Source organism: Chiloscyllium punctatum, chromosome 1 (assembly GCF_047496795.1).
Source record: "Chiloscyllium punctatum isolate Juve2018m chromosome 1, sChiPun1.3, whole genome shotgun sequence".
In the NCBI taxonomy this organism is placed as follows: Eukaryota; Metazoa; Chordata; class Chondrichthyes; order Orectolobiformes; family Hemiscylliidae; genus Chiloscyllium; species Chiloscyllium punctatum.
The window spans coordinates 44,001,645-44,026,648 of record NC_092739.1 but is presented as its reverse complement, the minus strand read 5'-3'; the positions used below and the strand labels follow the sequence as shown (position 1 = coordinate 44,026,648).

The 25,004-nt window shown below is 40.8% G+C and overlaps 1 protein-coding gene across 1 annotated transcript in view; it reads right to left on the bottom strand.

Annotated features, from left to right (window-relative positions):
• Positions 1–4,898: 4,898 nt before the first annotated feature.
• LOC140457951 (4-hydroxybenzoate polyprenyltransferase, mitochondrial-like) overlaps positions 4,899–25,004 on the bottom strand; it is a 50,323-nt gene continuing 30,217 nt past the window's right edge. Inside the window, exons 8-9 of the mRNA XM_072551855.1 lie at positions 7,402–7,547; positions 4,899–5,024 (exon numbers count right to left, since the gene is read on the bottom strand). Coding sequence (XP_072407956.1) covers positions 7,416–7,547 — 132 coding nt within the window. The 3' untranslated portion in view covers positions 4,899–5,024; positions 7,402–7,415. The remainder of the gene's footprint in view (positions 5,025–7,401; positions 7,548–25,004) is intronic.

Here is a 25,004-nt window from a genome sequence, read left to right as displayed (position 1 = left end):
CCAGTAGAAATGTGTTGCTCTCCTTTTCCAACTCTCCTGTCATTGCTGATGCCTCATGCTTCCAGTAAGCAGTCTGTGGCACATTGCACACCTGCATGTTCACAAATCAGCTTAAACAGCAAGTATCAATAAACCATTCAATATAGAGGAAAGTCCAGTTGCTCATTCTAGTCATTATCTGATGTTCACAGAGACGCAGATTTTAGCAGAGTTCATACACAGCCAGGATTTAACACTTCCTTTGCCCAGAGGCATGATGGGTAACTGTAATGCTCCATCTGGGATCAGCTAATATCACAAAATAAGGACCGAACATGGGCCTTCCCAGTTTGCCTGCCTCCGTGCCACCCACACGCTATGTTTGCCCACTACAGTAAAGGGGTTTTCCATGCATTTTCTATTAGAAAGCTAAAACATTGCAAGAATAAGCTAAACAAACTTGGCTCTGTTACTCTAACTTCACATGTTGATGATTTTATCTATGGTCTCATGAAATAATCTACATTATCATAGAAGAGCACCTGTGTGCACCCTTTATCACACAGACTAATGTTGCTAGTAGTTTGTTGCTAAAAAAAACTCAACATCTCCTTGCCTCTCTTCACAATTCCCTTTATATACTGTTAGAGAATTAAGAGGCACAATATTTTTGTGCTTAAATTGTTGAAGATGCATTGCGGATTGAGCAAGTTGTTAAAAAGGCATATGGAATACTGGGCTTTATAAATAGAGACATTGAGTATCAAACTGAAGAAATCAACAGCCAGCCATTATAAAACCTGGTTCAACATCAACATCAAGTATTGTGTCCAATTCTGGGCACTACACATAGGGAGGACCATTATGAGTCCACCATGTTGCAGTGGGTCTGAAGTCATGAATAATCCAGATAGGGTGAGGATGGAAGATTTCCTTCCCCAGAAGAAATCAGGTGGGTCTTTGTAGCATTTGATGACTGTTTCATACAAAGAATAGCTTTACTTTTAATATTCCAGATTCATCAACTAAATTGAAAATCCAACAGCAGTCATGGTGGTACTTGAAAGCGTACCCCCACAGCATTAGTCCAAGCCTCTAGATTACTGGCTCAGAGACATTATTGATGCATTAATATCTCCCACTGAAGTAACCAAATGAAGAAAGTTTATAACTGGTACCCTCTACTTACCACACAATGTGTAATATATCCAGAAAACCTCTAAGCAACCTCATCTTGCATAATTAATTTCTCTTTTAATTTGGCAAACAGAGCATGGGAGGCAAAATGCGGTTGCACAGAAATCTTTGCAAAGGGATCCCTGCAAAACAATAAAAAATTATAATAAGTACACATTAACATACTCACTTCCCTAGGTATGCATAACTACTTTTATTTATGTTTACACATTTCTGTAATCTTTATTTTGTTGTCAATCCTTTTCTTGCCTTGCAGTTTGATAGGTGATAGACTTCAATATTATTGTATGGTCTGAGAGGAAGGCTTGTGGACTGTGTTACTTTTTACAACTCCCAAAATAGAATAATCCACCCTTTTATTATAATGCAAGAGAAGTATCTACGTTTATATAACACCTTGTTACCTCACAGCAAAGTTCTCCACATAATGGATGCCTGTTCTTATAAAAGCAAACACATAAACAGGCAGCCATTTTGTGAGATGCTAATCTATAGAATTGTAAATGATGAAAGATTTATTATAGCCTTGGAAAAATATTGACAATGGATTATTTGCTTAAGTTTTGTTTCAAGGCAAAGAGCAGGTGCCATGATCAAGTTACTGCTGTCTGCTATTCAAATTTTACTTTAAGGTGCTTGTATTGATGAACCTCTTTTATTTGAAATAATCACTTCTGGCTTTTGTTAGTTTTACTGAATTGTACAAAAATGACAAAATTATTTTAAAATAATAAAGCATCGAGAGCTGAAGAGATAATCTTATGGAAATATTAATATCAAATTTCAGTAAGGCATAGGAACAAAAAAAGCCTTGCCCAGAGGGTGTTGACTTTGGTTTGCAACTGAATGTACTAGCTGCAGAGTTGCTCTACATACTCTGGAATGGTCCTATTATTAACACAGCAAGGAAATATCCAACTATTAGAGTGGGTCCAGGAATCAACACACTGATAGACCTGGAGCTCATATAGATCCATGGAAATGGGGCTGGGCCATGGGGTTGAAGTGGTGATGCAATAGGTAAATGGGATGAAATAACAGTTAGAGTATTGGTAATTAGATTTTGGACAAAGTTAAGTTTATTGAAGTTGGAAGATGAGAGGCTGGCCAAGACATCCAGATAAGACCGAGAGTGACAGATAAGCTAAGGCAGAGATAAAATACACACCATTAAGGAGGCAGAAATTAAGGTTTTTGTAGCAGGACAGGAGTGTGTGAAGTTGAAAATTCATAATCAGAAAGGATGCTAAGTTTGTGAACTGTGTAGTTCAGCCTGACACAGTGACGAGGGAGGAGTTGAATAGTACCGACGGAACAGAGTTTATGTTGCAAGTTCACCCTGATGTTTGCTAATTAGTCAAGGGTCCTTTGGATCTCTCCTTCTAATAGAAAGTGTCAATTCCTCATATAGCTTAAGGGGCACCCAGCCACATCTAGTAAGGCAGAACTACCCCAAGCTGATACAGGGATTAAATCCGACATGTTGAAACCATTCTATGCAACCCTCTAGCTAACTGAATTAGCTGGAAGAAATTTCAGCCTTTTCAAACTGCTTCTGATAATGGAGAGTCAGCAGAGAGGCTGAGACAAGATGTAATGAGAGGTAGCTGAATGTATATTTGGGGAAGTGGACATATGTTAGAATGGACACAAAGGGGCAGCATGGTTGATTGGGAATAGAGGAGGATCAAGGACAGATCTTTGGAGAGACCGAGAGCTAATAATGTGTTTAAGAGAAGCTGTTGCTGGGGGTACTCTGGCTATGATTCAATAGTTAAGAGTGGAGCTATGTGATTATAGACCTACTCAGCTGGACAACAAAGGAGAACAGGGAGGTTGGAATGTTGTATAAAAATGTGCAGAACTAAGATGGTTTTCACTGAAAAATAAAGATGAGAAGGGACCATGGTTCAAGTTTCTATAAGGCTGAAGAGCTCCCTAACTAGAGTCACAGAGTCATAGAGATGTACAGCACAGGAACAAACCCTTTGGTCCAACTCGTCCATGCTGACCAGATATCCTGAAGTAATTTGTCCCATTTGCTAGCACTTGGCCCATATCTCTCTAAACCCTGCTATTCATATACCCATCCAGATGCATTTTAAATGTGGTAATTGTACCAGCCCCTACCACTTTCTCTGTCAGCTCATTTCACATATGTACTACCCTCTGCTTGAAAATGTTGCCTCTTAGGTCCCTTTCATATCTTTCCCTCTCACCCTCACCTATGCCCCCTAGTTCTAGGCTCCCCCACTCCAGGGAAAAAACCTTGCCTATTTACTCTAACCATGCCCCTCATACTTTGATAAGCTTTTATAAGGTCACCCCTCAGCCTCTGATGCTGCAGGGAAAATAGCTCCAGCCTATTCAGCCTCTCCCTACAGCTCCAATCCTCCAACCATGGCAACATCCTTGTAAATCTTTTCTGAACCTTTTCAAGTTTCCGATAGGAAGGAGACCAGAATTGCACACATTATTGACCTCAGCATTGTCCTATACAGCCACAATTAATAGGCTATTTAAATAATTCTGCCAATGTAAAGCCAAAGGGCTCAGCTTTGAAATGGGATGACTAAGTTCAAGCAAGACTAAAAACTATAAGAAACATTTTCCAGTTGAAGCGGCAAAAATGAAGAATCATCTTCTAACAAACATATTTGTGGAACACTTCTTCAAATAGGATCTCAATAAATGTCTGTTGAGGAGAAGATCGCTAATGATAGGGATAGGCAAAGACTACCAGGATCAAATTTTCATAAAACAAGTGGTTCCTGTTTTATTCCTATAGGGGACTGGGGCTGTGATAAGAACAGTATCTGGAACTCAGCCATTCGGGATTTAGTGGTACGTGAATGATGTACATGAATGGAGATTTGCTTATTTATATCTGGGAATCAAAGCAGGTAAACAAGATAGTAAAGGTGACATTTGGGTATGCTTGCCTTTATTGTCAGTGCATTGATTATAAGGATTGAGAGGTCATGTTGAGACTGCATAGGACATTGGTTAGGCCAGTTTTGGAATACTGCATTTAATTTGGGTCTCCCTGCTATAGGAAGGATGTTGTGAAATTTGAAAGGGTTCAAAATGTTTTTATATGAATGTTGCCAGGGTTGGAGGGTTTGAGCTATAGGGAGTGGCTGAATAGGCTGGGGCTGTTTTCCCTGCAGCATCAAAGGCTGAGGGGTGACCTTATAAAAGCTTATCAAAGTATGAGGGGCATGGATAGCGTCCATAGCCAAGGTCTTTTCCCTGGGTTGGGCAGAACTAGAGGGCATAGGTTTAGGGTGAGAAGCGAAAGATTTAAAAGGGACCTACGGGGCAACCTTTTCACACAGAGGGTGGTGCATGTATGGAATGAGCTGTCAGAGGACCAGAGGAAGCGATGGAGGCTGGTACAATTACAGCATTTAAATGGCATCTGGATGGGTATATGAATAGAAAGATTTTGGAGGGACACGTGCCAAGTGCTGGTAAATGGGACTAGAGTTATTTAGGATATCTGGTCGGCATGGACGAGTTGGACCGATAGGTCTGTTTCCGTGCTGTACAGCTTTATGACTCTATACTATGACTCTATAATTCTAACATTAGTTCAGAACTTTCCCTCAGGAGATCAAATGGGAAATGTAGAATCCATAATAGACTTTTTGTTTTAAAAATATTGCAGGCATTTTTAATATTTTACCCTTTCATATGTTCTATAAAATCTGACTTACTTACCGAAATGTTATATGTTGTTCTGACGAGAGTTCTCATCGCCATGGAGGTACCGCAGAGACAACATTCATCCATACTCCCTGCAATTTGACAGCCTAAACAAGGTAGACAGAATATACCACAGCAACCTAGAAATAATGGGAAGATATATAAAATAGAAATACATCACAAATTTTCACGAGCAAACAGAGAAGTTAATGCATAAAGATCATGCTTCAAAGCACAAATTTGAGGAAGTTCTTACTCAACAGTGGTACATTTTCTGTTGATGCTTATTAAATGTCCACAATACTTAACAAACTTTATTCAATCTTAGACCATGAACCTTGCTAGATGTCTAGCCTTCATTGTTCATTTCTAGGACTTCCCAACCCTATTTCCAATTTCCAACGTTATCAGTGGTTTGCTTTTCATCTAAGAACAGTCTTACCAGAATGAGATGCACAGTTTAAGCAACAGTAGCAATTCTATTTGCCTACTTCGGTAAAATTCCTGTCTTGAACAATTTGCATCTTTCCTTAACAACTATGAGCATGTTTCTTTCAAACAACAAGTAGGATTTCTTTTACCTTGGTAATGTTAAATATTTTCAAACAACTGCATTTATTTTACAACCTTAATGGGAAAAGCATCACAAAGATTTTCATAGGGACATAATCAGTCCTGCAGATAATGAAGTGCAGGATGCCCACAAATGGAGCCCAGAATGAATGCACTGCAGTGTTCTTTGAGGATTGTAAGACTGAATTTGAATATGAGGACAGAGATCATAAAAATATTTGAACATTAGGACCAGAATTCAGTAAATCAGTAAACATAGCATTAATGATTAAGTAAGGCTTGGTGCAGGTTAGACTAAGAGCCCTGAGTAGAGTTTAAAATTAGCTCCAGTTAATGGAGGGAGGAAGTCTGACCAGGAGAGCAATAGATTTGTCAAGTTGGAAGGTAACGAAAGCAAGGCTAAGGGTTTAAGCATAGACTCTAGCTTGGAATAAACAGAGACAAACGATGTTATGGAGTTAGCAATGGGCCGCCCTGGTGTTTTTATTTTATTCATTCACAGAGTGTGAACATTGCTGGTTGGCATATTAAAACAAAAGTGGGCCTGAGGTTAAGGTGATGGTGTGGATCCTGCTGCAAGGCTGAGTTCTGTTGACAGGACGTCCCTCCACCCTGAATTTTAAGTTTGTGCTCACAGACTAAACTATTGGTGACTTAAAACAAAACACTTTCATTTTAGGAAATCTCTTCCCTCTGTCATAACATCCCTGAACAGATAGAAAATATCTAAAAAAAAGTTAATGGCAAGAATATGGTGACAAAAATTCAGTACAAGGTGGCTAGGGAATGGGATTTGTGATTAGAGCAGAAAGAATTGGTTCAGTCTTCCCAGTATTTGATTGGAGGAAACTGTAGCTCACCTACAATTGGATATTGGCAACTCTGGAGGGGTTCCAGAACAATTAATGCTTTTGTATTGTAATGACTTGTAACATGGAAAACAGCAAGGTTTCACAAACAGCAACAAGTCAATGATCCGATGACTGTTTTTATGTTGTTGAGGGTTAAATATTAGCCAGGACATTTGGGTAAGTCTCTTGCTATTTAAATTGTACCTGGAATCATTTATGGGAGGCCTTGGCTTAATGTCTAATCTGAAAGATTAGCACTGCTGACTCACAGTGCCAGGGACTCGGGTTCGATTCCACCCTTGGGCGACTGTCTGTGTAGAGTTTGTAAATTCTCCCTGTGTCTGTGTGGGTTTCCTCCAGGTGCTCTGGTTTCCTCCCACTGTCCAAAGATATGCAGGCTAGGTGGATTGGCCATACTAAACTGCCCATAGTGTCTAGGGATGCGCAGGCTAGTTGGGTTAGCCAGGGGAAATAGAGGGATAGGGTAGGGGATGGGTCTGGGTGGGATACTCTTTGGAGAGGTCTGCTTCTACACTGTAGGGACTCTATGAGAGGTCTGAAACAGAGCAGAGAATTATATATTGTTTCCACTCTTGAAACGACAAAGAATACATTTAAATTAAGTAGTAAAAGAGGCAGAAGTGACACGAGGCCACATATTTTCCACGCAGTGAGTGGTAAAGATCTGGAATGCACTGCCTGAGAATGTGGTGGAGACCAGTTTAACTGAAGTTAGCCCAAGGAAATCAGACTGTTACCTGAGAAGGAGAACGTGTAGAATTACAGGGAGAAGGGGGCAAATTGATCATTCAGAAATGATTGGCTAAATGACCTTGTTTTGTGTTGTAACAATTTTGTGATTCCATGTGCAAAGCAGCCATTGTCACATGAATAGAAGCAAAAGGAAAAAAAAATTTAACAATGCATTTGTATTGTGGGTTTTATAACCTCAGATGCGCCATAAGACCTTTAAAGCTATTGTGTCCAGTTATAATTGCAAACAAAATTAACTAAAGAGCAGAAAGATCATATCAATATAACTATAGCACAGATTCCAAAACCTTATACTGTAGACGAATAAAGATTTTCTTACATATTCCCACATCATCACAACAGCTCAACAGTCCAGAGTTCCATTCCCTTTTCGATGCGGCAGCAGGCTGGGTCATTATAACCATTGGAGTCCCTCCAAACTGTGCCATTTTGAATTATTGATTTTCGTTTCACAACGAATAATATCTTGAGAGAACAAAGAGTATTTTTTATTGAGACATGGGCGACGACAATGAATTCTGATCACAGCTGTAGACTTCTTGTATTCTTCAAAACCAAATGCCACCTGCCAGCCCACGCATTAATTATTTCAAGTTTATCATTATGACTCTTCTTAAAAAAGAACTTTGGACTTGAGGGACTCTGCAGTTGTTAGGTCAATGTGTTAGAGACAGCTAGAAGATGTGATTTCCAGTTCCAGGCAATAAATAGCTAATCGTCACAAACTTAACAAGTGAAGCCGCAAGCTCAACTGTAGCAATTACCTGGAAAATACTTTCCGACTTTGGTGGTGGAGGGAAAAGGCTATGGCATTGTGAACCAAGAGGACCTTTGGCTGGAGAGGCTGGAGCATTTTACAGGCTTGATTCAGGAAATTCATGCCATTGCAAGAATTAAATCTAACTATGTCATTCATTGCTGTGCCATCACTGACAAATTGTGGTTGGGAGACACTGCTGCTATCAATACTTCTTTGTGAACCTAAAGCCTATTTAATAAGTAGAAGGGTGTAAACTCTCAGTGAGCCTTGATAAGAGGAGGCACTCGTCTTAACAATGAGGTGAAGTTTCTTGCATGATAGCAATAGATATTATGACTGACCCTTTCGGGATCTGGAGCTGGACTCCCCGATTCCCTACACAACACAGTGTAACAGTATCTGATTGGATGGATGCCAAAGTAATGTCTAACATCAACCCTTTCAGAACAATTACCTTCAGCAACAAAAAGAAATGAAATTCAAGAAAATCAGGTTCCATTCCCCGTCAAAATTAAAACTAACAGTCAATGAAACATGACAAGTCAGAGGGTGAATGGCCAATTTGCTCTCTGGAGGTGAGTTGGTTGATGAGACTTTGGCATCTGCTGCACTTACTTTAAAGGGAATCTATACTTTTAACAGACTGAGGCCAGGATTTCTTGGTTTTGGGAATCCCTGATGAGTAAAAGGCAAAGAGAAGGCTGGGTCCATGATGTTGATGCTGATATATACCCTCCTTACGACAGAAGTTAGGCTTATGGTAACCACCTTTCTGGTTTCCACCTTTCTTTAATAAAGGTGTTATATTTGTTATTTTTCAATCCACTGGGTTCCTACCAAATTCTGAGGAATTTTGGAAGACTATAACCAATGCATCAACTATCTATGCCACACTTCTTTTAACACCCTTGATTACAGTCCCTTTGCTCCTGACAACATATCAGACTTTAGATCTCATAGATTCCGAGTATCTTTTCCCAGGTGATGGTGAATGCTTTCTGTCTGTTCCTCTCAATCCCATCTTGATTTTCAATTATTTCTGGGAAGGTTTTTAACTTGGACACAAACGCTTCTGTCAGAGCTTTGTTTTCCATGATCAATTCCCCAGATTTACTCTCAAGAGGACCAATAATAATTTTAGGTACTTTTATCTTGCTCAAAAGCGTGTAGGAACTTTTACTATCTATTTTTATATTGTCAGTTAGCTTTATTTCATATTTGCTTTCTGCTTCTTTATTGTCTTTGCTGGCTCTTAAAGTCTGTCCAATCCTCTGACCTATCATTGATCTTTGCAGATTTGTACTGTGTTTCTTTCAATTTAATACTAACCTTGCCTTCCTTATTTAACCACGAAGGATCCACCCTTTGTGAAGAGCCTTTCTTTGTCATTGGGATGAATTCTTGCTGATAATTATTAAATATATCCTTAAAAATTTGCCACACCAACTTTACCATTCTACTCCTAACCTCAATTTTTAACCCTATTAATCCTGTTTTATTGTACATTACCAGACCTAGAATAGTCTGTCCCCTGGTTATCTCTAGAACAGTGGTAAGAAATTGTCCCAAAAAGTACTGAAATTATGAAAAAGCTCTCACACACAAAAGTGTAACTCTGAACTTTGCAACTGATGTTAAATAAATGACTAAATTTACTTTTGATAACAATTTTCTGTTAATAGAAGTTATTAAGACATAAGAAGGAAAGTAGGGTAGATGAAATTGGGTTACAGACTATGATCTAATTTCCAGAACAGAACAGGATCGACTCACTAAATGGCCTGTTCCTATATTTCCTCTGGGCATTGGATGTACCGACTAGATAAGGAGCAAAATCTGACCTTCTCTTGGGAAATAAGGCAGGGCAAGTGACTGAGGTGTCAGTGGGGGATCACTTTAGGGCCAGTGATCATAATTGTATTTGTTTTAAAATAGTTATGGAAAAGTTAAAGTTCTAAATTGGAGTAAGGCCATGTTGCTGGTATTGGGCAAGAACTTTCAAAAGTTGGTTGGGAGAGGCTATTCCAAGGTAAAGGGATAGTTGAAAAGTGGGGAGCCTTTAAAAGTGAGATAATGAGAGTCCAGAGACAGTATTTATTTGATTAAAGCTTTATTGTCATGTACTCAAGTACAGTAAGTACAGGGGAGAAATCAGGAGGGCAAAAGGGGGACATGAGATAGGTTTGGCAAATTGGGCTAAGGAGAATCCAAAAGGATTCTAGAAATACATTCAGGACAAAAGAGTAACAAGGGAGAGAACATGCCCCTTAAAGATCAATACGATTGTATATATGTTGTGCCACAGGAGATGAATAAGATACAAAACAGGTATTTCGCATCAGTATTTACTGTGGAGAAGGATATGGAAACTAGAGAACATGGAGGAATAAATAGCGATATCTTGAAAAGCCTCCATAATACCAAGGGAGAGATGCTGGACATCTTAAAATGCTTGGAGGTGGATAAATCCCTGGGATCTAATCAGGTGTACCCCAGACCTTTTTCGGAAGCTAGGGTAAAAAGGCCTGGGCCCCTTGCTGAGATATTTGTATCATCAATAGCCACAGGTGAGGTGCTAGAAGACTGGAGGTTGGCTAATGTGGTGCCACTATTTAAGAAAGGTGTTAAGGAAAAGCCAGGGAACTATAGACCATTGAGCCTAACATCAGTGGTGGGTAAGTTGTTGGATGGGATTCTGAGGGACAGGATTTACATGTATTTGGAAAGGTGTGGATTAGTAAATACATCTGGACCAAAGGTGAATGATATAAAAGAGTTATAGGATCATAACGTTGTACAGGAAACAGATCCTTTGGTCCAAGTCTTCCATGCTGACCAGATATTCTAAACTAAACTAGTCCCATTTGCCAGCATTTAGTCCATATCCTTCTAAACCCCTCCTATTTATGTGTCCATCCAGATGCTGCTTAAATGTTGTATTGTACCAGCTTTCACCCCCTCCTCAGACATCTCATTCCATATATGCACCATCCTCTGCATTAAAAAGTTGCCCCTTTTAAAATCTTTCCCCTCTCACTTTAAACATGTGCCCTCTAGTTTTGGATTCCCCTACCCTGGGAAAAAGACCTTGGCTATTCACCCTATTCATGTCCCTCATGATTTTATAAACATCTAGAAGGTCACCCCTCAACCTCTCTCTATAGCTCAAACCTTCCAACCCTGGCAATATCCTCATAATTTGTTTTTTGCATCCTTCCAAGTTTCACAGCATCTTTCCTACAGCAGGGAGACCAGAATTGTACACAATGTTCCAAAAGTGCGCTGCTGAATAAAACAACCATGCCAAATGCCTTCTTCACCCACAAATCCACTTTCAAGGAATGTGCACCCCCAATGTCACTTTGTTTGGCGACACTGTCCAAGACCTTCCCATTAAGTGTATCAGTCCTGCCCTAATTTGCCCTACTAAAATGCAACACCTCACACTTCTCTAAATTCCATCTGCCACTCCTGGGCCATCAGCCCACCTGATCAAGATCCCATTTTACTGTGAGGTAACCTTCTTGGCTGTCCACTACACCTCCAATATTGGTGTCACCTGCAACCATATGAACCATACCTCCTGTATTCACACCCAAATCATTTACACAAATGCCAACATAACACACTGTTAAGGTTTGAGGTCTGATTGTAAAGAGGGCACGTTGTTTAGAACAGATCAAGTTATGAAACTCTCTTTGAATCTCCAAGATCAAGTTAATCCTTCACTCATCTACTAACCTTTTGGATTGCCATAGCTCATAAATCTCAAGGCTGTCTGTACACATTTTTAAGACATCAGAAAAATTGAAATCCAGAAAAGTTGAAGCAGAAATCAGAAAAATTGAAATACAGAAAAGTTGAAGCAGATTTAAATTCATCCCATTTCAAACCATTCCTTTTGATATGTGAGGCACATTTATTACATAAGCAAATATTCAATACATTCCACATAATGTCAGTTGCACCTTGCTTCAAAAATCTGGATCTAGTTTAATTTTTATTTGCATGTATCTAAACATTACTCACCACTTTCAGTAAAGAATTGGCTCCTGGAGTTGCTATCCCCTCCACAATGTTGAAAAATCAACTTTACTTTCTACCTGCAGCTTTATATAGACTTAGTAAACAAAACGATGGCCCAGTGCCAAGTTGCTTTGTTAATGATTGCTCGGTGAGCAGTGATCAGGACGACGCAGCCGAGTTTTTCACATGTATTTAGATGCTTTTAAAGTGATGTATGTCTTCTAACATGATACAATGCAACAACAAGTGGGTCTAGATTTCTTGCTGAGATTCTACTGGAACTATGGCAGTGAAGAATGAGGAAAATTAGGCCCAACTTTCCTCCTTAGCCCAGCTTCTTTCTCTCACTCCTACAGAGATTCTTGCTCCTCCCTCTTTTCCTGCCCGTAAACTGCAAATGTATACAGGTGAACTGAGGGAAGTGGTTTACACACCTATAATGGAGAAAAAGCTTCCACAATTTTACCACAAATCAAGAGGATAGGTCAGTCAAGTTACTCTTGGAGATCCTACATCTCTGATGCTACAGTTGAGCACAAAAGTCTTCAAAAGATTCACAAACAAAATTGCCCAGGCAGACCTATCATTTCTGTCTACTACTGCCCCACAGATCTCATCTCTTACTACTCTGACTCGATATCTTTCTCCCCTTGTCCAGTCCCTTCCCACTTACATCCACAATTCCTCTAATGCTTTATATCAATTTCAGAATTTCCAGTTTGTGGGCTCCAGCTACCTCCTCTTTACCATGGATGTGCAATCCCTTTACCCATCCATCCCCCATCAGGACGGTCTCAGGGTTCTCTGCTGGAAAAAGGCCAGTTTTTTCACACAAGGACCATTCCTCTGGGACACCCTTGTCCATTCCTCCTTCACTCCAAACCCCATGCTGCCCTCCCCTGCAATCACAGAAGGTGTAAAACCTGTCCGTTTTCTTCCTCCCTCCTCAGTATCCATGGGTCCAAACTCACCTTCCAGGTGAGGGAGCACTTTATCTGCACTTTCCTCAATCTGGTCTAGTGTATTCGCTGCTCATAATGTGGTCCCCTCTACATTGGGGAAATGAAGCATAGACGGGGTGACTGCTTCACTGACCACCTATGTTCTGTCTGCAGAAAAGACCCTGAGCTTCCAGCTGCCTGCTGCTTCAACACACCATCTTGTTCCCTGGCCAGTATGTCTGCTTTAGGCTTGCTTCTGTGCTCCAGCAAAATTCAGAGCAAGCTGGAAGAACGTTTCATTTTCGGCTTGGAAACCCTGCAGCCTTCTGGATTTAATTTTCAACAATTTTCGGGCTTCAGCACCTTTCTCAATGCTTTTCCTGATCTCCCCCCCCCCCACCCACAGTCTAGGCCTTGTCATCACATCGGCTGCTACCACACACAGCCCATTGTCAGCTACCGATAGGCCCCAATAGCAGCTTATCTCTCGAGGCTAATCTTTACTCGTTCTTTTGTCCAACTGTTTTTTTCTACCTTTGGGCTCTATATCCACCTATCTTCTACATTAAAAACCCTATTTTCCTCAGCTACTGAAACAACAAATACTGGAGATCACAGCAGGCAGTTTCCTAGCTATCATCAGTTCTGAAGAAAGGTCACTGGAACTTTGATTTCTCTCCTCAGATGCTGCCAGACCTGCTGAGATTTTGCAGCAACGTCTATTTTTGTCAAAGACATCTGATAGTGTGCACAATATTTATCTCTCATTCAACTTCACTATGAAGCTTTAATAAAACAAAGAACTTCAGAAGCAGGCGATCCTCAAACAAAACAGAAACTTTTGGAGAAACTCAGCAGGTCTGGCAGCATCTGTGCAGAGAAAGCAGAGTTCATGTTTTGAGTCCAGTTTTTCCTCTGAGCTGTCCTGATAACATCCAAGTGCCCGCAGAACAATTCTCCTTTTAATGTGGGATTTACACGACAGAACAGACAAAAGACTGCTCCTCCGAATTATGATAGGGCCAAAAGTACGATGTTGATAGGCACAATCCCTTATGTGGGAGCACAACATGAAAGCATTTGGTTCGCTGGAACTTCACAGTCTCTGTATGTTTTTATGCCATGGCTTCACTACCAACCTCAGACACAGGTTTATTGAAGCCTGTCTCGATACTCGTCTTACAACTTAAAAACTACTTTGTTTTTAGTGCTTTATCCTTTTACTGTGTTGCAATTTCCTTGAATCCCTTCTATTGTTAATTCCAAAGAGATATTTTTGTGTAATTATCTTTTACAGTGGTTTATTACTGAGTTGTGGGTATTTCTGAGACCTTGTTGAATAGCTGCAGCCCTCATACGCCCACGATGCTGATCTAGGAGGGTTCCTTTATGAAAGGTGTGGATTAGTAATCACACCCAGACCAAAGGTGACTGATACAAAAGATGAAATAATGGACCCATTGATGTAGAAGGAATAGCAATATATTTCCAGATCAAGGTGGTGTGTGACTTGACGGGAAAGGGACTTGATTTTTTTCACTGCAACTGCTGCCTTCCACTTCACAGACCTGACAGTTGTAGTGCAAGTTGCAGATGGTACAGACAGCTGCTATTGTGTGCTGGTCATAGATGGAATAAATGTTAAAGCGAGTAGTGGAGGGTATCAATCACATGGGCTGACCTGCTCTGGATAGAGTTAATCTTTTTTTGAGTGTTTTTGGAGCTGCACTCATCTAGTTAAATGTAGTAACACTTGACTTTGTGAATGGGTGATCTGTATTTTTGGCTATATTTTAGTATTTATGTGACTCTTTCAGTTACATTTCTGGTCAATGGTGAACCCTAGCAAATTGACAATGGAGGATGGTATTGCCATTGAATGTCATTGAGAGTTGAAATCTCTGTAAAGGAGACATAGTTAAATTTTGTTTTCGGAAATGGTAATAGTCTGGCACTTCAGAGGCATGAGCACCAGTTGTCACTTAGTTATCAGCTGAAGGTCCTGCTACACGTGGCCATGAACTGCTTCATTATTTGATAAATTATTATTGGAATTGGACACTGCAATCAGCAAATATCCCGATTTCTTGCGTTATGGTAAAGGGATGATCGTCGATGAAGGTGCTGAAGATGAGAGATAAATGCTGTATGCTGTATGAATGAATTTAAAAAGAGATTATTAGGCCTAAGACACTTTACTGGAGAATGTCTGCAATAATATCCCAGGTCTCAGATGATTAATCTCCAACAAACATAAAAACATTTCTTTGGAATAAGGTATAATCCAATTAGTGGAGAGAATTTTCTGTATGCCCAGTGAATTTACAGTTGCTTGAGCTCCTTAGGGTTACCCTTGGTCAAATGTTGCATAGTGTCAAGGGCAATAATACTCACCTCACTTCATGGATTCAGCTCTTATACCCATGTTTGAGGTTATACTGAGTCAGGGAGCCAAGTCACTCTGAGGAACAAAACTGGACATCGGTCAGCAGGTTATTGCTGGGCAAGTGCTGATTGATATGATAGCACTGTCGTTGATGCCTTCCACCACTCGTCAGACCATTAAGACTTAGTTCATCAAATAGTTATTAGTTGGATTGAATTAGTTGTACTTCTAATGGATAGGCCATATGTGGACAATTTCCATATTTTTAAGATGGCTGCGTTATGTCTGTACTGAAACAGCATGGGTGAAATATTCAGCCTCTCCCTATACTTCAAATCCTCCAATCCTAGTAACATCCTTGTAAATCTTTTCTGAACTTTTGAAAATTTCACAACACTATGGCAGGGTGATCAGAATTCCATATAATTTTCCAAAATGTCCAATGTCCTGTACAGCGGCAACATGACCACCCAACTCCTATAGTCAATTCACTGACCAATAAAAGCAAGCATGCCAAATGCCTTCTTCACTATCCTGTCCACCTGTGACTCTACTTTCAAGGAACTACCAACCTGCACTCCAAGGTCTCTTTGTTCAGCAACACTCCCTAAGACCTTGCCATTAAGTGTTTAAGTCCTGCTCTGATTTGCTTTTCCAAAATGCAGCACCTCACATTTATCTAAACTAACTCCTCCTGCCACTCCTCAGTCCATTGGCCCATCTGATCAAGATCCTGTTACTCTAAGGTAACCTTCTTGGCTGTCCACTGCACCACCAATTTTGGAGTCACCTGCAAGCTTACTAACTATATTTCCTACGTTCACAACCAAATCATTTATATAAATTCTAAAAAGCAGTAGACCCAGCACCAATCCTTATGGCGCACCGCTGGTCACAGGCCTCCAGTCTGAAAAGCGACCCTCCACCACCACCCTTTGTCTCCTACCTTTGAGACAGTTCTGTATCCAATAGCTAATTCTCCCTGTATTCCATATGATCTAACCTTGCTAACCCAGTCTACTATGAGGAACCTTGTTGAAGACCTTACTGAAATCCATATAGATCATGTTCAGCACTCTGCCTTCATTAATCCATTTTGTTACATCTTCACAAAACTCAGTGGATGACTGTTTGCAGAACACCATAGTCCTCTCCCTAAGCAAGGCCCTAATCCTCTGTGGCCTGCCATTTTCATTCTCGAGCTTGCTCTCATGCTCACATTTCTGCCCTCAGCCGATGTACTGTTCCAGGGAAGGTCAACACAAGCTGGGGAAACAATGCCTTATCTGTTAATTAGGCATTTTACAAAGGCATACAAAGTTCTGAGGGGCATAGACAGAGTAGATAGGGAGAAACTTTTCTTAGTAGTGGGGCACAGCTTTAAGGTAAGGAATAGAAGCTCTAGAGGGCATCTGAGGAAAATCCTTTCACCCAGACGGTTGTGGGCATCTGGAACTCACTTTTTGAAAGGGTGATAGAGGCAGGAACCCTGGAGACATTAATTTGCAAACAGGAAGATCTCACAGCAATTAAATAAATGACCTTATCATTTGTTTAGAAGTTAATGGAGGGATAAATAAAGATGAGGACACTAAAAATATTTCCACTCTTTGAATTATAAATCTGGGGTCTATTAGGCCTACCTGAGATGGCTGACAGAGCCTCTGTTTAATTTCAGTTCTGAAAGACGGCATCTCCCAAATGGATAGAATTTTATTCGTCATACTAAATATTGACCTAGCTTATGCACTCAAGTCTCTATAATGGGTCCTCCAATCAATTCCAGCTCAAAGGTGAAAGTGCTACCATGGAGCTGAGCTTGACACTTGGAAGAATGAAAAAGTTGTAAAGGTTTAATTTTATATTTGCCTTCTCGACTTTTACATTTAAAAAAATTCAAGGATCAGAGTCAGACTAGTGCGTAGTCAGCATTATAGAGTGCTTAATATTTTCATCCAGTTCTTACTCCGACATCAGTGAGTTAGACAAACTGAAATTTATTGCAGTTACAATATTTACACACCATAAGTACTGATTGCAACAATGTACTTTACCCAATGCTCAATGTAAGACAGTTTTGTTCCAAGCTTCGGGTGTTTCTATGTTACACCCAGTATTAATGTGTTCTTTGTTGGGAATTCAACAATTGTGTGTACTGATCTATATCTGTTTGACTCGGGTTCCAGTAAACCAAAGCAAACACAGAGCCAATGGGTTTATCAGACCTCAGCGGAAGCCGCTCCTCTTTCTCATAATCATGGTGACCTTTGGAATCATAGAGTCATAGAGATGTACAGCATGGAAACAGATCCTTCAGATCAACTCATCCATGCAAATCAGATATACTAAACTAATCTAGTCCCATTTGTCAGCAGTTGCTCCATATCCCTCTAAGGGAGACATGCAGAAGGCTGGAAGAACACAGTAAGCCAGGCAGCGTCAGGAGGTGGAGAAGTCAATGTTTTGGTTGTAACCCTTCTTTAGGACCCGAAACGTCAACCTCTCCACCTCCTGATGCTGCTTAGCTTGCTGTGCTCTTCCAGCCTCCTGCCTGTCTACCTTGGATTCCAGCATCTACAGTTTTTTCTGTCTCATATCCCTCGAAACTCTTCCTATTCATATACCCATACAGATGCCTTTTAAATGCTATAATTGTACCAACTCCACCACTTCTTCTGGCAGCTCATTCCATACATGCACCACCCTCTGCGTGCAAAAGTTGTCTCTTAGGTCTCTTTTATATCTTTCCCCTCTCACCCTAAATCTATCCCCTCTAATTCTGGACTCTCACAACTTAGGGAAAAGACCTTGTCTATTTACCCTATCCATGCCCCTCATGCTTTTATAAACTTTTATAAGGTCACCCATCAGCCTGTGCAGCTCCAGGGAAAACAGCCCTAGCCTATTCAGCCTCTCCCTGTAGCTCATGTCCTCCAAATGTGGCAACATCCTTGTAAATCTTTAATGAATCCTTTCAAGTTTCACAACATCTTTCCTATAGGAGGCAGACCAGAATTGCTCATTATATTTCAAAAATGGCCTAGCCAATGTCCTGTGAAACTGCAACATGAGTCATCAGTTGTGTGCTGATGATACCCAGTCACTTCTCCTGGAACAATTGAACATGTTGCTTTATCAGGGTTTCTGTACTCATTGACATTTTTTAAATGTAACATTAGAACAATTAAGCCCTGAGAATGTTTCTAAATGAAACACACTAATTCAAAGCAGTTGGTCTGATCTTACTAGTCCAGAATATTTGAAACAAAAGCAAAATAGTGTAGGTTCTGGAAATCTGAAATAAAAGCCAATATCACTGGAAAACTCCAAATTAGGCAGCATCTGTGGAGAGAGAAATTAACTGATAGAATGTTATATGGCCCTGGACCACTTGGGCTATGGTGAGAAATTTGGGAGAATCATGCAAAATGACCAGTGAGGCTTTTCCAGACACTTGGAGCAAGAAGTCACATTTGCTAATCAAGTTACAGGGATCAAGACAAGATTCCTATTAATAGGAATTATTGCTAGCTATTAACCTCATTAACACCAAATCATACCTTACTATTCTGGGTCTGACATGTGCCCACTTTTCCAAACCCTCATGACACACCTCTGATCTAGTCTTCAATACTGAAGCACCTCAGAACCTTTTATTGCAATGGTGCTGTGAGGACACTTGGGACACTTCAGCTGGCAGCCTGCTTACAGATTAGACTAGGCTGTGTCTTGGGATTGCTTGGTCTGCACTCACTTGCTTTGCATCTATCTTAAATGTTTCTGCCTTCCCCTGCCTTGCCTTTCAGTGCAGACCCATGGCCAGGCAGCTTGCCATGATTGTCAGCTGTAACCAGTCAGGGGCATTGACGTGTGATGGCACATCACCAAGGGATGTCAATGTTACATCTGCAACATGTGCCAGCAGCTGATGTGGCGAAACTACAGAAGGTTTTGTGCACAGCCCAGACCGTTACAGAAGCCAACCTCCCATCCAATGACTCCATTTAAACCTCACGTTGCCACAGAAAGGTTGCCAACATTATTCAAAGACCCACCCCACCCCAGTAATGCTCTCCTACAACATCTTCCATCAGGTGAAAGACACAGAAGCATGAACACATGCACCAGCAGGTTCAAGAACAGTTTCTTCCCTGCTGTTATTAGACTGATGAATGCCTGTATTCCTGATGAAGGGCTTTTGCCTGAAACATTGATTTTTCTGCTCCTCGGATGCTGCCTGACCTGCTGTGCTTTTCCAGCACCACTCTGATCTAAACTCTGATGAATGTAACCTCTAACTTCAAATAATTTGTTGATCTTGTTAATGTTGATCTTTCCTTGCGCATGTCATTTGCAGTGTAACTTGCTGAGTTTTTTTCACCCTGTTGTGGACTAGGCCAGACCACTCAAAACATTCTTGAGCAGTCAACCCAGACCATAACTTTGCAATTTGTTTTGGTAAGTGTACTGTAAGAATTACCCAGAGTAAGCGAGCATGGTTGACCACCAGGTTTTAAAACAGACAGAAATTTATTCACAATATAACACAACGAAACACAAAGAACAGAATAAAGAACCCCTACAGAACTCAGTCTATCCAAACTAGACTTAATTATGCTGTCCCAATAAGCAAACCCCCTTAAAACATAGTTAAAAAATGGAACAGATGCTTACAGGTTGGAGTTAGAAAGGCAGAAAGAAAGAGAGAGTGTTTGCACACAGCTCATTGTTGAACTCCCAACTAGCTCTGGACTGAAGTGCTCAGCTAGAGAGCTGACCACTCCACTTTCATTATACAGGTCAATTCTAAAACATGACCACTTTGGCCTGAAGTCTCATCTGTTTACATATAAACAAAAGGCCTCTCAAAATCCTTTTCATCTCTATCCCAAACTAGTCTAATTGGAGCCCAAACTGTTTACAGCCCCACTGAAAAACATCAAGGACACAGTATCTTTGAGAAAAGGTACAGCTTTTAGAAAAAAGGGACCAGCTTTGTGATACCTCCACCCTTAAAAATAAAGAACCATCAATATCAAAAGATGGCTTCATTTTTAAAACCTTTCAAAAACCCAGTTTGTCGTCTAAACACACATATACACTATACTAACTATAAACATGCAAACCTGCCCAACCACATGCAAATTTAGACCATGGCACAACCACCACCGAAGACCTCCATATTTCATGCAAGGCTCGATAACGTATCGGCAATCACTTTTTCGCGACCTGCCACATGCACAATTGTCAAACTGAATGGCTGCAACAACAAACTCCATCTAAACAGTCTGACATTTTTGTCCTTAAATTTTTCCACAAATGTCACTGGGTTGTGATCAGTGTATACAATTGTCTCAGATGCATTGCTGATAATATAGACACCGAACTGTTGGAATGCCTAGCACCAAGGTTAAAGTTTCTTTCACCACCGTTGAATATTTCTGTTGATGAATGTTCAACTTCCTGGAAAATACCTGATGGGTCCTTCTATTCCCTCATCATCCTCCTGCAGGAGCACCGCACTGTCACCCACTTCACTGGCATCGATAAACATCTTGAAAGGCTTCGTGTAATCTGGTGTGGCTAATACTGGGGCAGTGGTTAACGCAGTTTTTAGGCTGTCAAATGCCTTTTTGCCCTTCTTGCCCTTTTTTAACAATTCGGTGAGTGGAGCAGACACACTGCTGAAGTTCGGCACAAATTTTCAGTAAAATCCACCCAATCTCAGGAACCATAGTATGGCTTTTTTTGCCGACGGTGTGGGAAATTCCCCAATTATTTTCGTGGGACATTCTGTGGGACCATTTGTCCATGTCCAATAACATGGCCAAGGAAAGTGACTTGCGCTTTGGCAAGTTCATGTTTAGCTGGGTTTACCACCAAACCTGCCTTCCAAAGTCGATCAAACAAGTCTGATAAATGCTGTAAATGTTCCTTCCATGAGTGACTAAAAATCACCAGATCATCAATATACACCACACCGTTGGGTAATCTGGCAATGATCTTATTAGTCAGTCTCTGGAGCCTTTTTCATACCAAATGACTTTGAACTGATATAGTCCAATCGATGTTACACAAGCTAAAATTGCCTTTCCTCTCTCCGAGAGAAGTACTTGCTAGTAGCCTCTGAGCAAGTCCAACTTAGAAATGTAAGTTGCTTGTCCCACTTTTTCAACACTGTCCTCCAACTGTGGATTTGGATATGCATCAATCTTGTAATGGCGTTGACTTTGTGATAGTACAGAGATAACTGTTGGGTAACATCTGGTTTTGGCACCATGACTATGGGTGAGTTCCAGTCACTGTAACTCACTTCGATTATGCCATCCTAGAGCAGGTGCACTATCTCCTTCTGAACCTGTGCCAACTTTAGAGAGTTTCCCAAAGGATGTTGCTTAATCGGAACAGCATCTCCTATCTCTACATCATGCAAATTAAGTTTTACTTTCCAGTTTATTTCTGCATATCTCCTCATGTGATAGTAATAACTCTTTGAAGTCATTTTGATTTTCTTGTGGAAGGTAACTCAATAATTTATCTCAATTTTTGATAACTTCCTTATTGTCCAATTTGATTTGAGGAATGTCCAATTCAGAATCCTCTGAACTTGGTTCTTCCTCCTGTGCTTAATCATTAGCACCTTCTCATCTTGCTTTCGCTCCCTTTCAAAATACCTTCTGAGCATTTTTACTTGACACACTCTGTGAGATTTATTCCTGCCTGGAGTCTTTGTCAAGTAGTTCACCTCAATTTCTTATCGATTTGATAAGGTCCACTAAATCTTGCTTTTAAAGGCTCACCTGTTACTGGACGTAACACCAATATCTTATCCCCAGTTGCAAAATTGCAAATTTGTGATTTCTTATCCACTTCCTGTTTCATTGTACACTGTGATACTTTTAAACGCTGTCTAGCAAACTCTCCAGCTGTATTTAATCGTTCTCTAAAATGTGACACATAGTCCAAATGGGTGGTCTCTGAATTCTGACTTATTAATTTCTCCTTAATTATAACGGTGCTCTTACTTCATGCCCAAACGTTAGTTCAAATGGACTGAATTTGGTTGATTCATTTGGTGCATTTCTGATCACAATAAGTACAAATGGAACTCTCTTATCCCAATCATCTGGATAATCCTGACCATAAACCCTCAATGTGGTCTTTAATGTTTGATGCCATCTCTCTAGCGCTCCCCTACAATTCTGGATGGCACACAGTAGATTTGAACTGCTTTATTCCCAAGTCATCCATAACCTCCTTGAATAGTTTGGATGTGAAGTTTGATCCTTGATCTGACTGGATCGCTATTGGTAGTCCGTGTCCAGTAAAAAAATTTAAGTGATTCTTCTACAACCCTTTTAACTGTGATGCTGCGTAATGGGATTGCCTCTGGAAATCTAGTTGACACATCCATTATTGTTAATAAATACTTATTGCCACCTTTTGTTTGAGGTAGGGGACCTACGCAATCAATTAAGACTCTTGTGAAAGGTTCCTCAAATGCTGGAACAGGTATTAAAGGTGCAGGTTTTACTACTGCCTTTGGTATTTCAATTAACTGACATATATCACATGTCTGGCAAAATTCAACTACATCCTTGTGTCATCCAGGCCAGTAAAAATGTGTTTGTATTTTAGTCTGTGTTTTCCTCACTCCTAAATGATCTCCAAATGGTAGCTTATGTGCCACTCGCAGCATCTCCTTTCTGTACCCTACTGGCAAAACAATCTGATGAATGCCTGCCCATTTCTCATCTACTTGAATGGGTGATGGTCTCTGTTTCCTCATTATGGCAGCATTTGTTGAGCAATAATTCACAGGGATGCATTCACTCTCCTCTGTAAATGCCTTTTGATACAACTGTTTTAACTTCTCATCTGTATGCTGTAACTCAATCAGCTTAGCAGAGCTAAAGATACTTGCATGATTATCTATTTGCTCTTGCTCTGTCCCACTTATCTGATCAAAAAAAAGTCTCGGATAAAGCTATGTCAGCTTCCTTATCTGTGCCTTTTGATCTCTCCTGCTTCAACTTGTGCCTCTGTGATCTTGTGACCATACAATCTGGGAAAATTCCTGGATAAACATCCTTCATTTCTTCGTTAAAAATCACACAACATCAGGTTATTGTCCAACATCTTTAACTGGAAGCACGCTAGCTTTTGGAGCGCCGCTCCTTCATCAGGTGGTTGTGGAGGACTCAATTGTAGGGCACAGAATTTATAGCAAAAGTTTACAGTGTGATGTAACTGAAATTATACATTGAAAAATACCTTGATTGTCTGTTAAGTCTTTCATCTGTTCGAATACCATGATAGTTTCACTTCTTTCATGTGTAAATCACAAAACCTTTTTCTAAAAGTTGCATTATCGGGTTAGCTGTAACAATTGGTGTTAGCTAGACAATATGTTGAAGGTGTTAACCCCCTGTATTCTCTGTCTATGCCATGATGTTTAGATTGATTCTAATCTAAAAAGTGAAATAACAGAGTTTTACATGAATTCATGCAGTTTTTGAGCAAAGTACAATGTAACTCTGCAAGTACAAATTCACCCACAAAATATATGTGTGCATGTGGGTCTTTGTGTCTGTCTGGGTTGGGGGGTTGGGAGTGTGTGAGAGAGTGTATATGTGTGTGTAGTGAGTGTAGAGTGTCTTAGGTCTGAGGGGGTGCATGTGTGAGTGTGGGAGTGTGTGTGTGTTTGGGGATGTGCATGAGTGTAGAGTGGTCTACGTCTCTGAGAGGATGCCTGTGTGAGTGTGGGAGTGTGTGTGTCTGTAAGGGTGTGTGTGAGTGTCTCTGTGTGTGTGTCTGTGTATATATGTGTCCGTGTGTGTGGGTGTGTGTGTGTGTGTATAGGAGTGCCTGTGTGTGTGTGTGATAGTGTGTATGTGTAGGAGTGTCTATGTGTGTGTATAGTGCAATGGTGGTCACCTGTAATGTGACATGAACCCAAGGTCCTGGTTGAGGCCCTCCCTATGGGTATGGAACTTAGCTATGAGCCTCTGCTCGGCCACTTTTCACTGCTGCCTGTCCCGAAGTCCGCCTTGGAGGATGGTCACCCGAAGGTCCACGGTCGAATGTTCTGGACCACTGAAGTGTTCCCCAAGTGGGAGGGAACACTCCTGTCTGTTGATCGTTGTGCGGTGCCCATTCATCCGTTGTCGTAGCCTTTGCTCGGTTTCACCAATGTACCATGCCTCAGGGCATCCTGCAACGTATAAGATAGGCAACATTGGCTGAGTCACATGAGTACCTGCCATGTACAAGGTGGGAGGTGTCCCCATGTGTAATGGTGGTATCCATGTCCACAATCTGACACATCTTGCAGCGCCTACCGTGACAGGGTTGTTTGGAGTTGTCCTGAGAGCCGGGCAGCTTGCTATGAATCTATTTGAGGTTTGGCGGTTGTTTAAAGGCAAGTAGTGGTGGTGTGGGGAAGTTCTAGGTGAGGTGCTCATCCTTATTGATAATGTGTTGCAGGTCACGAAAAACATGGCGTAGTTTTTCAGTTCCTGGGAAGTACTGAACAACGAAGGGTACCCTGTTGGTTGCAGCCCGTGTCTGTCTCCTGACGAGGTCATTACGGTTCCTTGCTGTGGCACGTCGGAACTGGCGATTGATGAATTGAGCATCGTACCCCGTTCTTATGAGGGTATCCCTGAGTACTTCTAGGTGCCTGTCACGTTCCTCCTCATCTGAACAGATCCGGTGTACGCACAGTGCTTGTCCATAGGGGATGGCTGTTTTAATATGTTTTGGGTGGAAGCTGGAGAAGTGTAGCATTGTGAGGTTGTCTGTGGGTT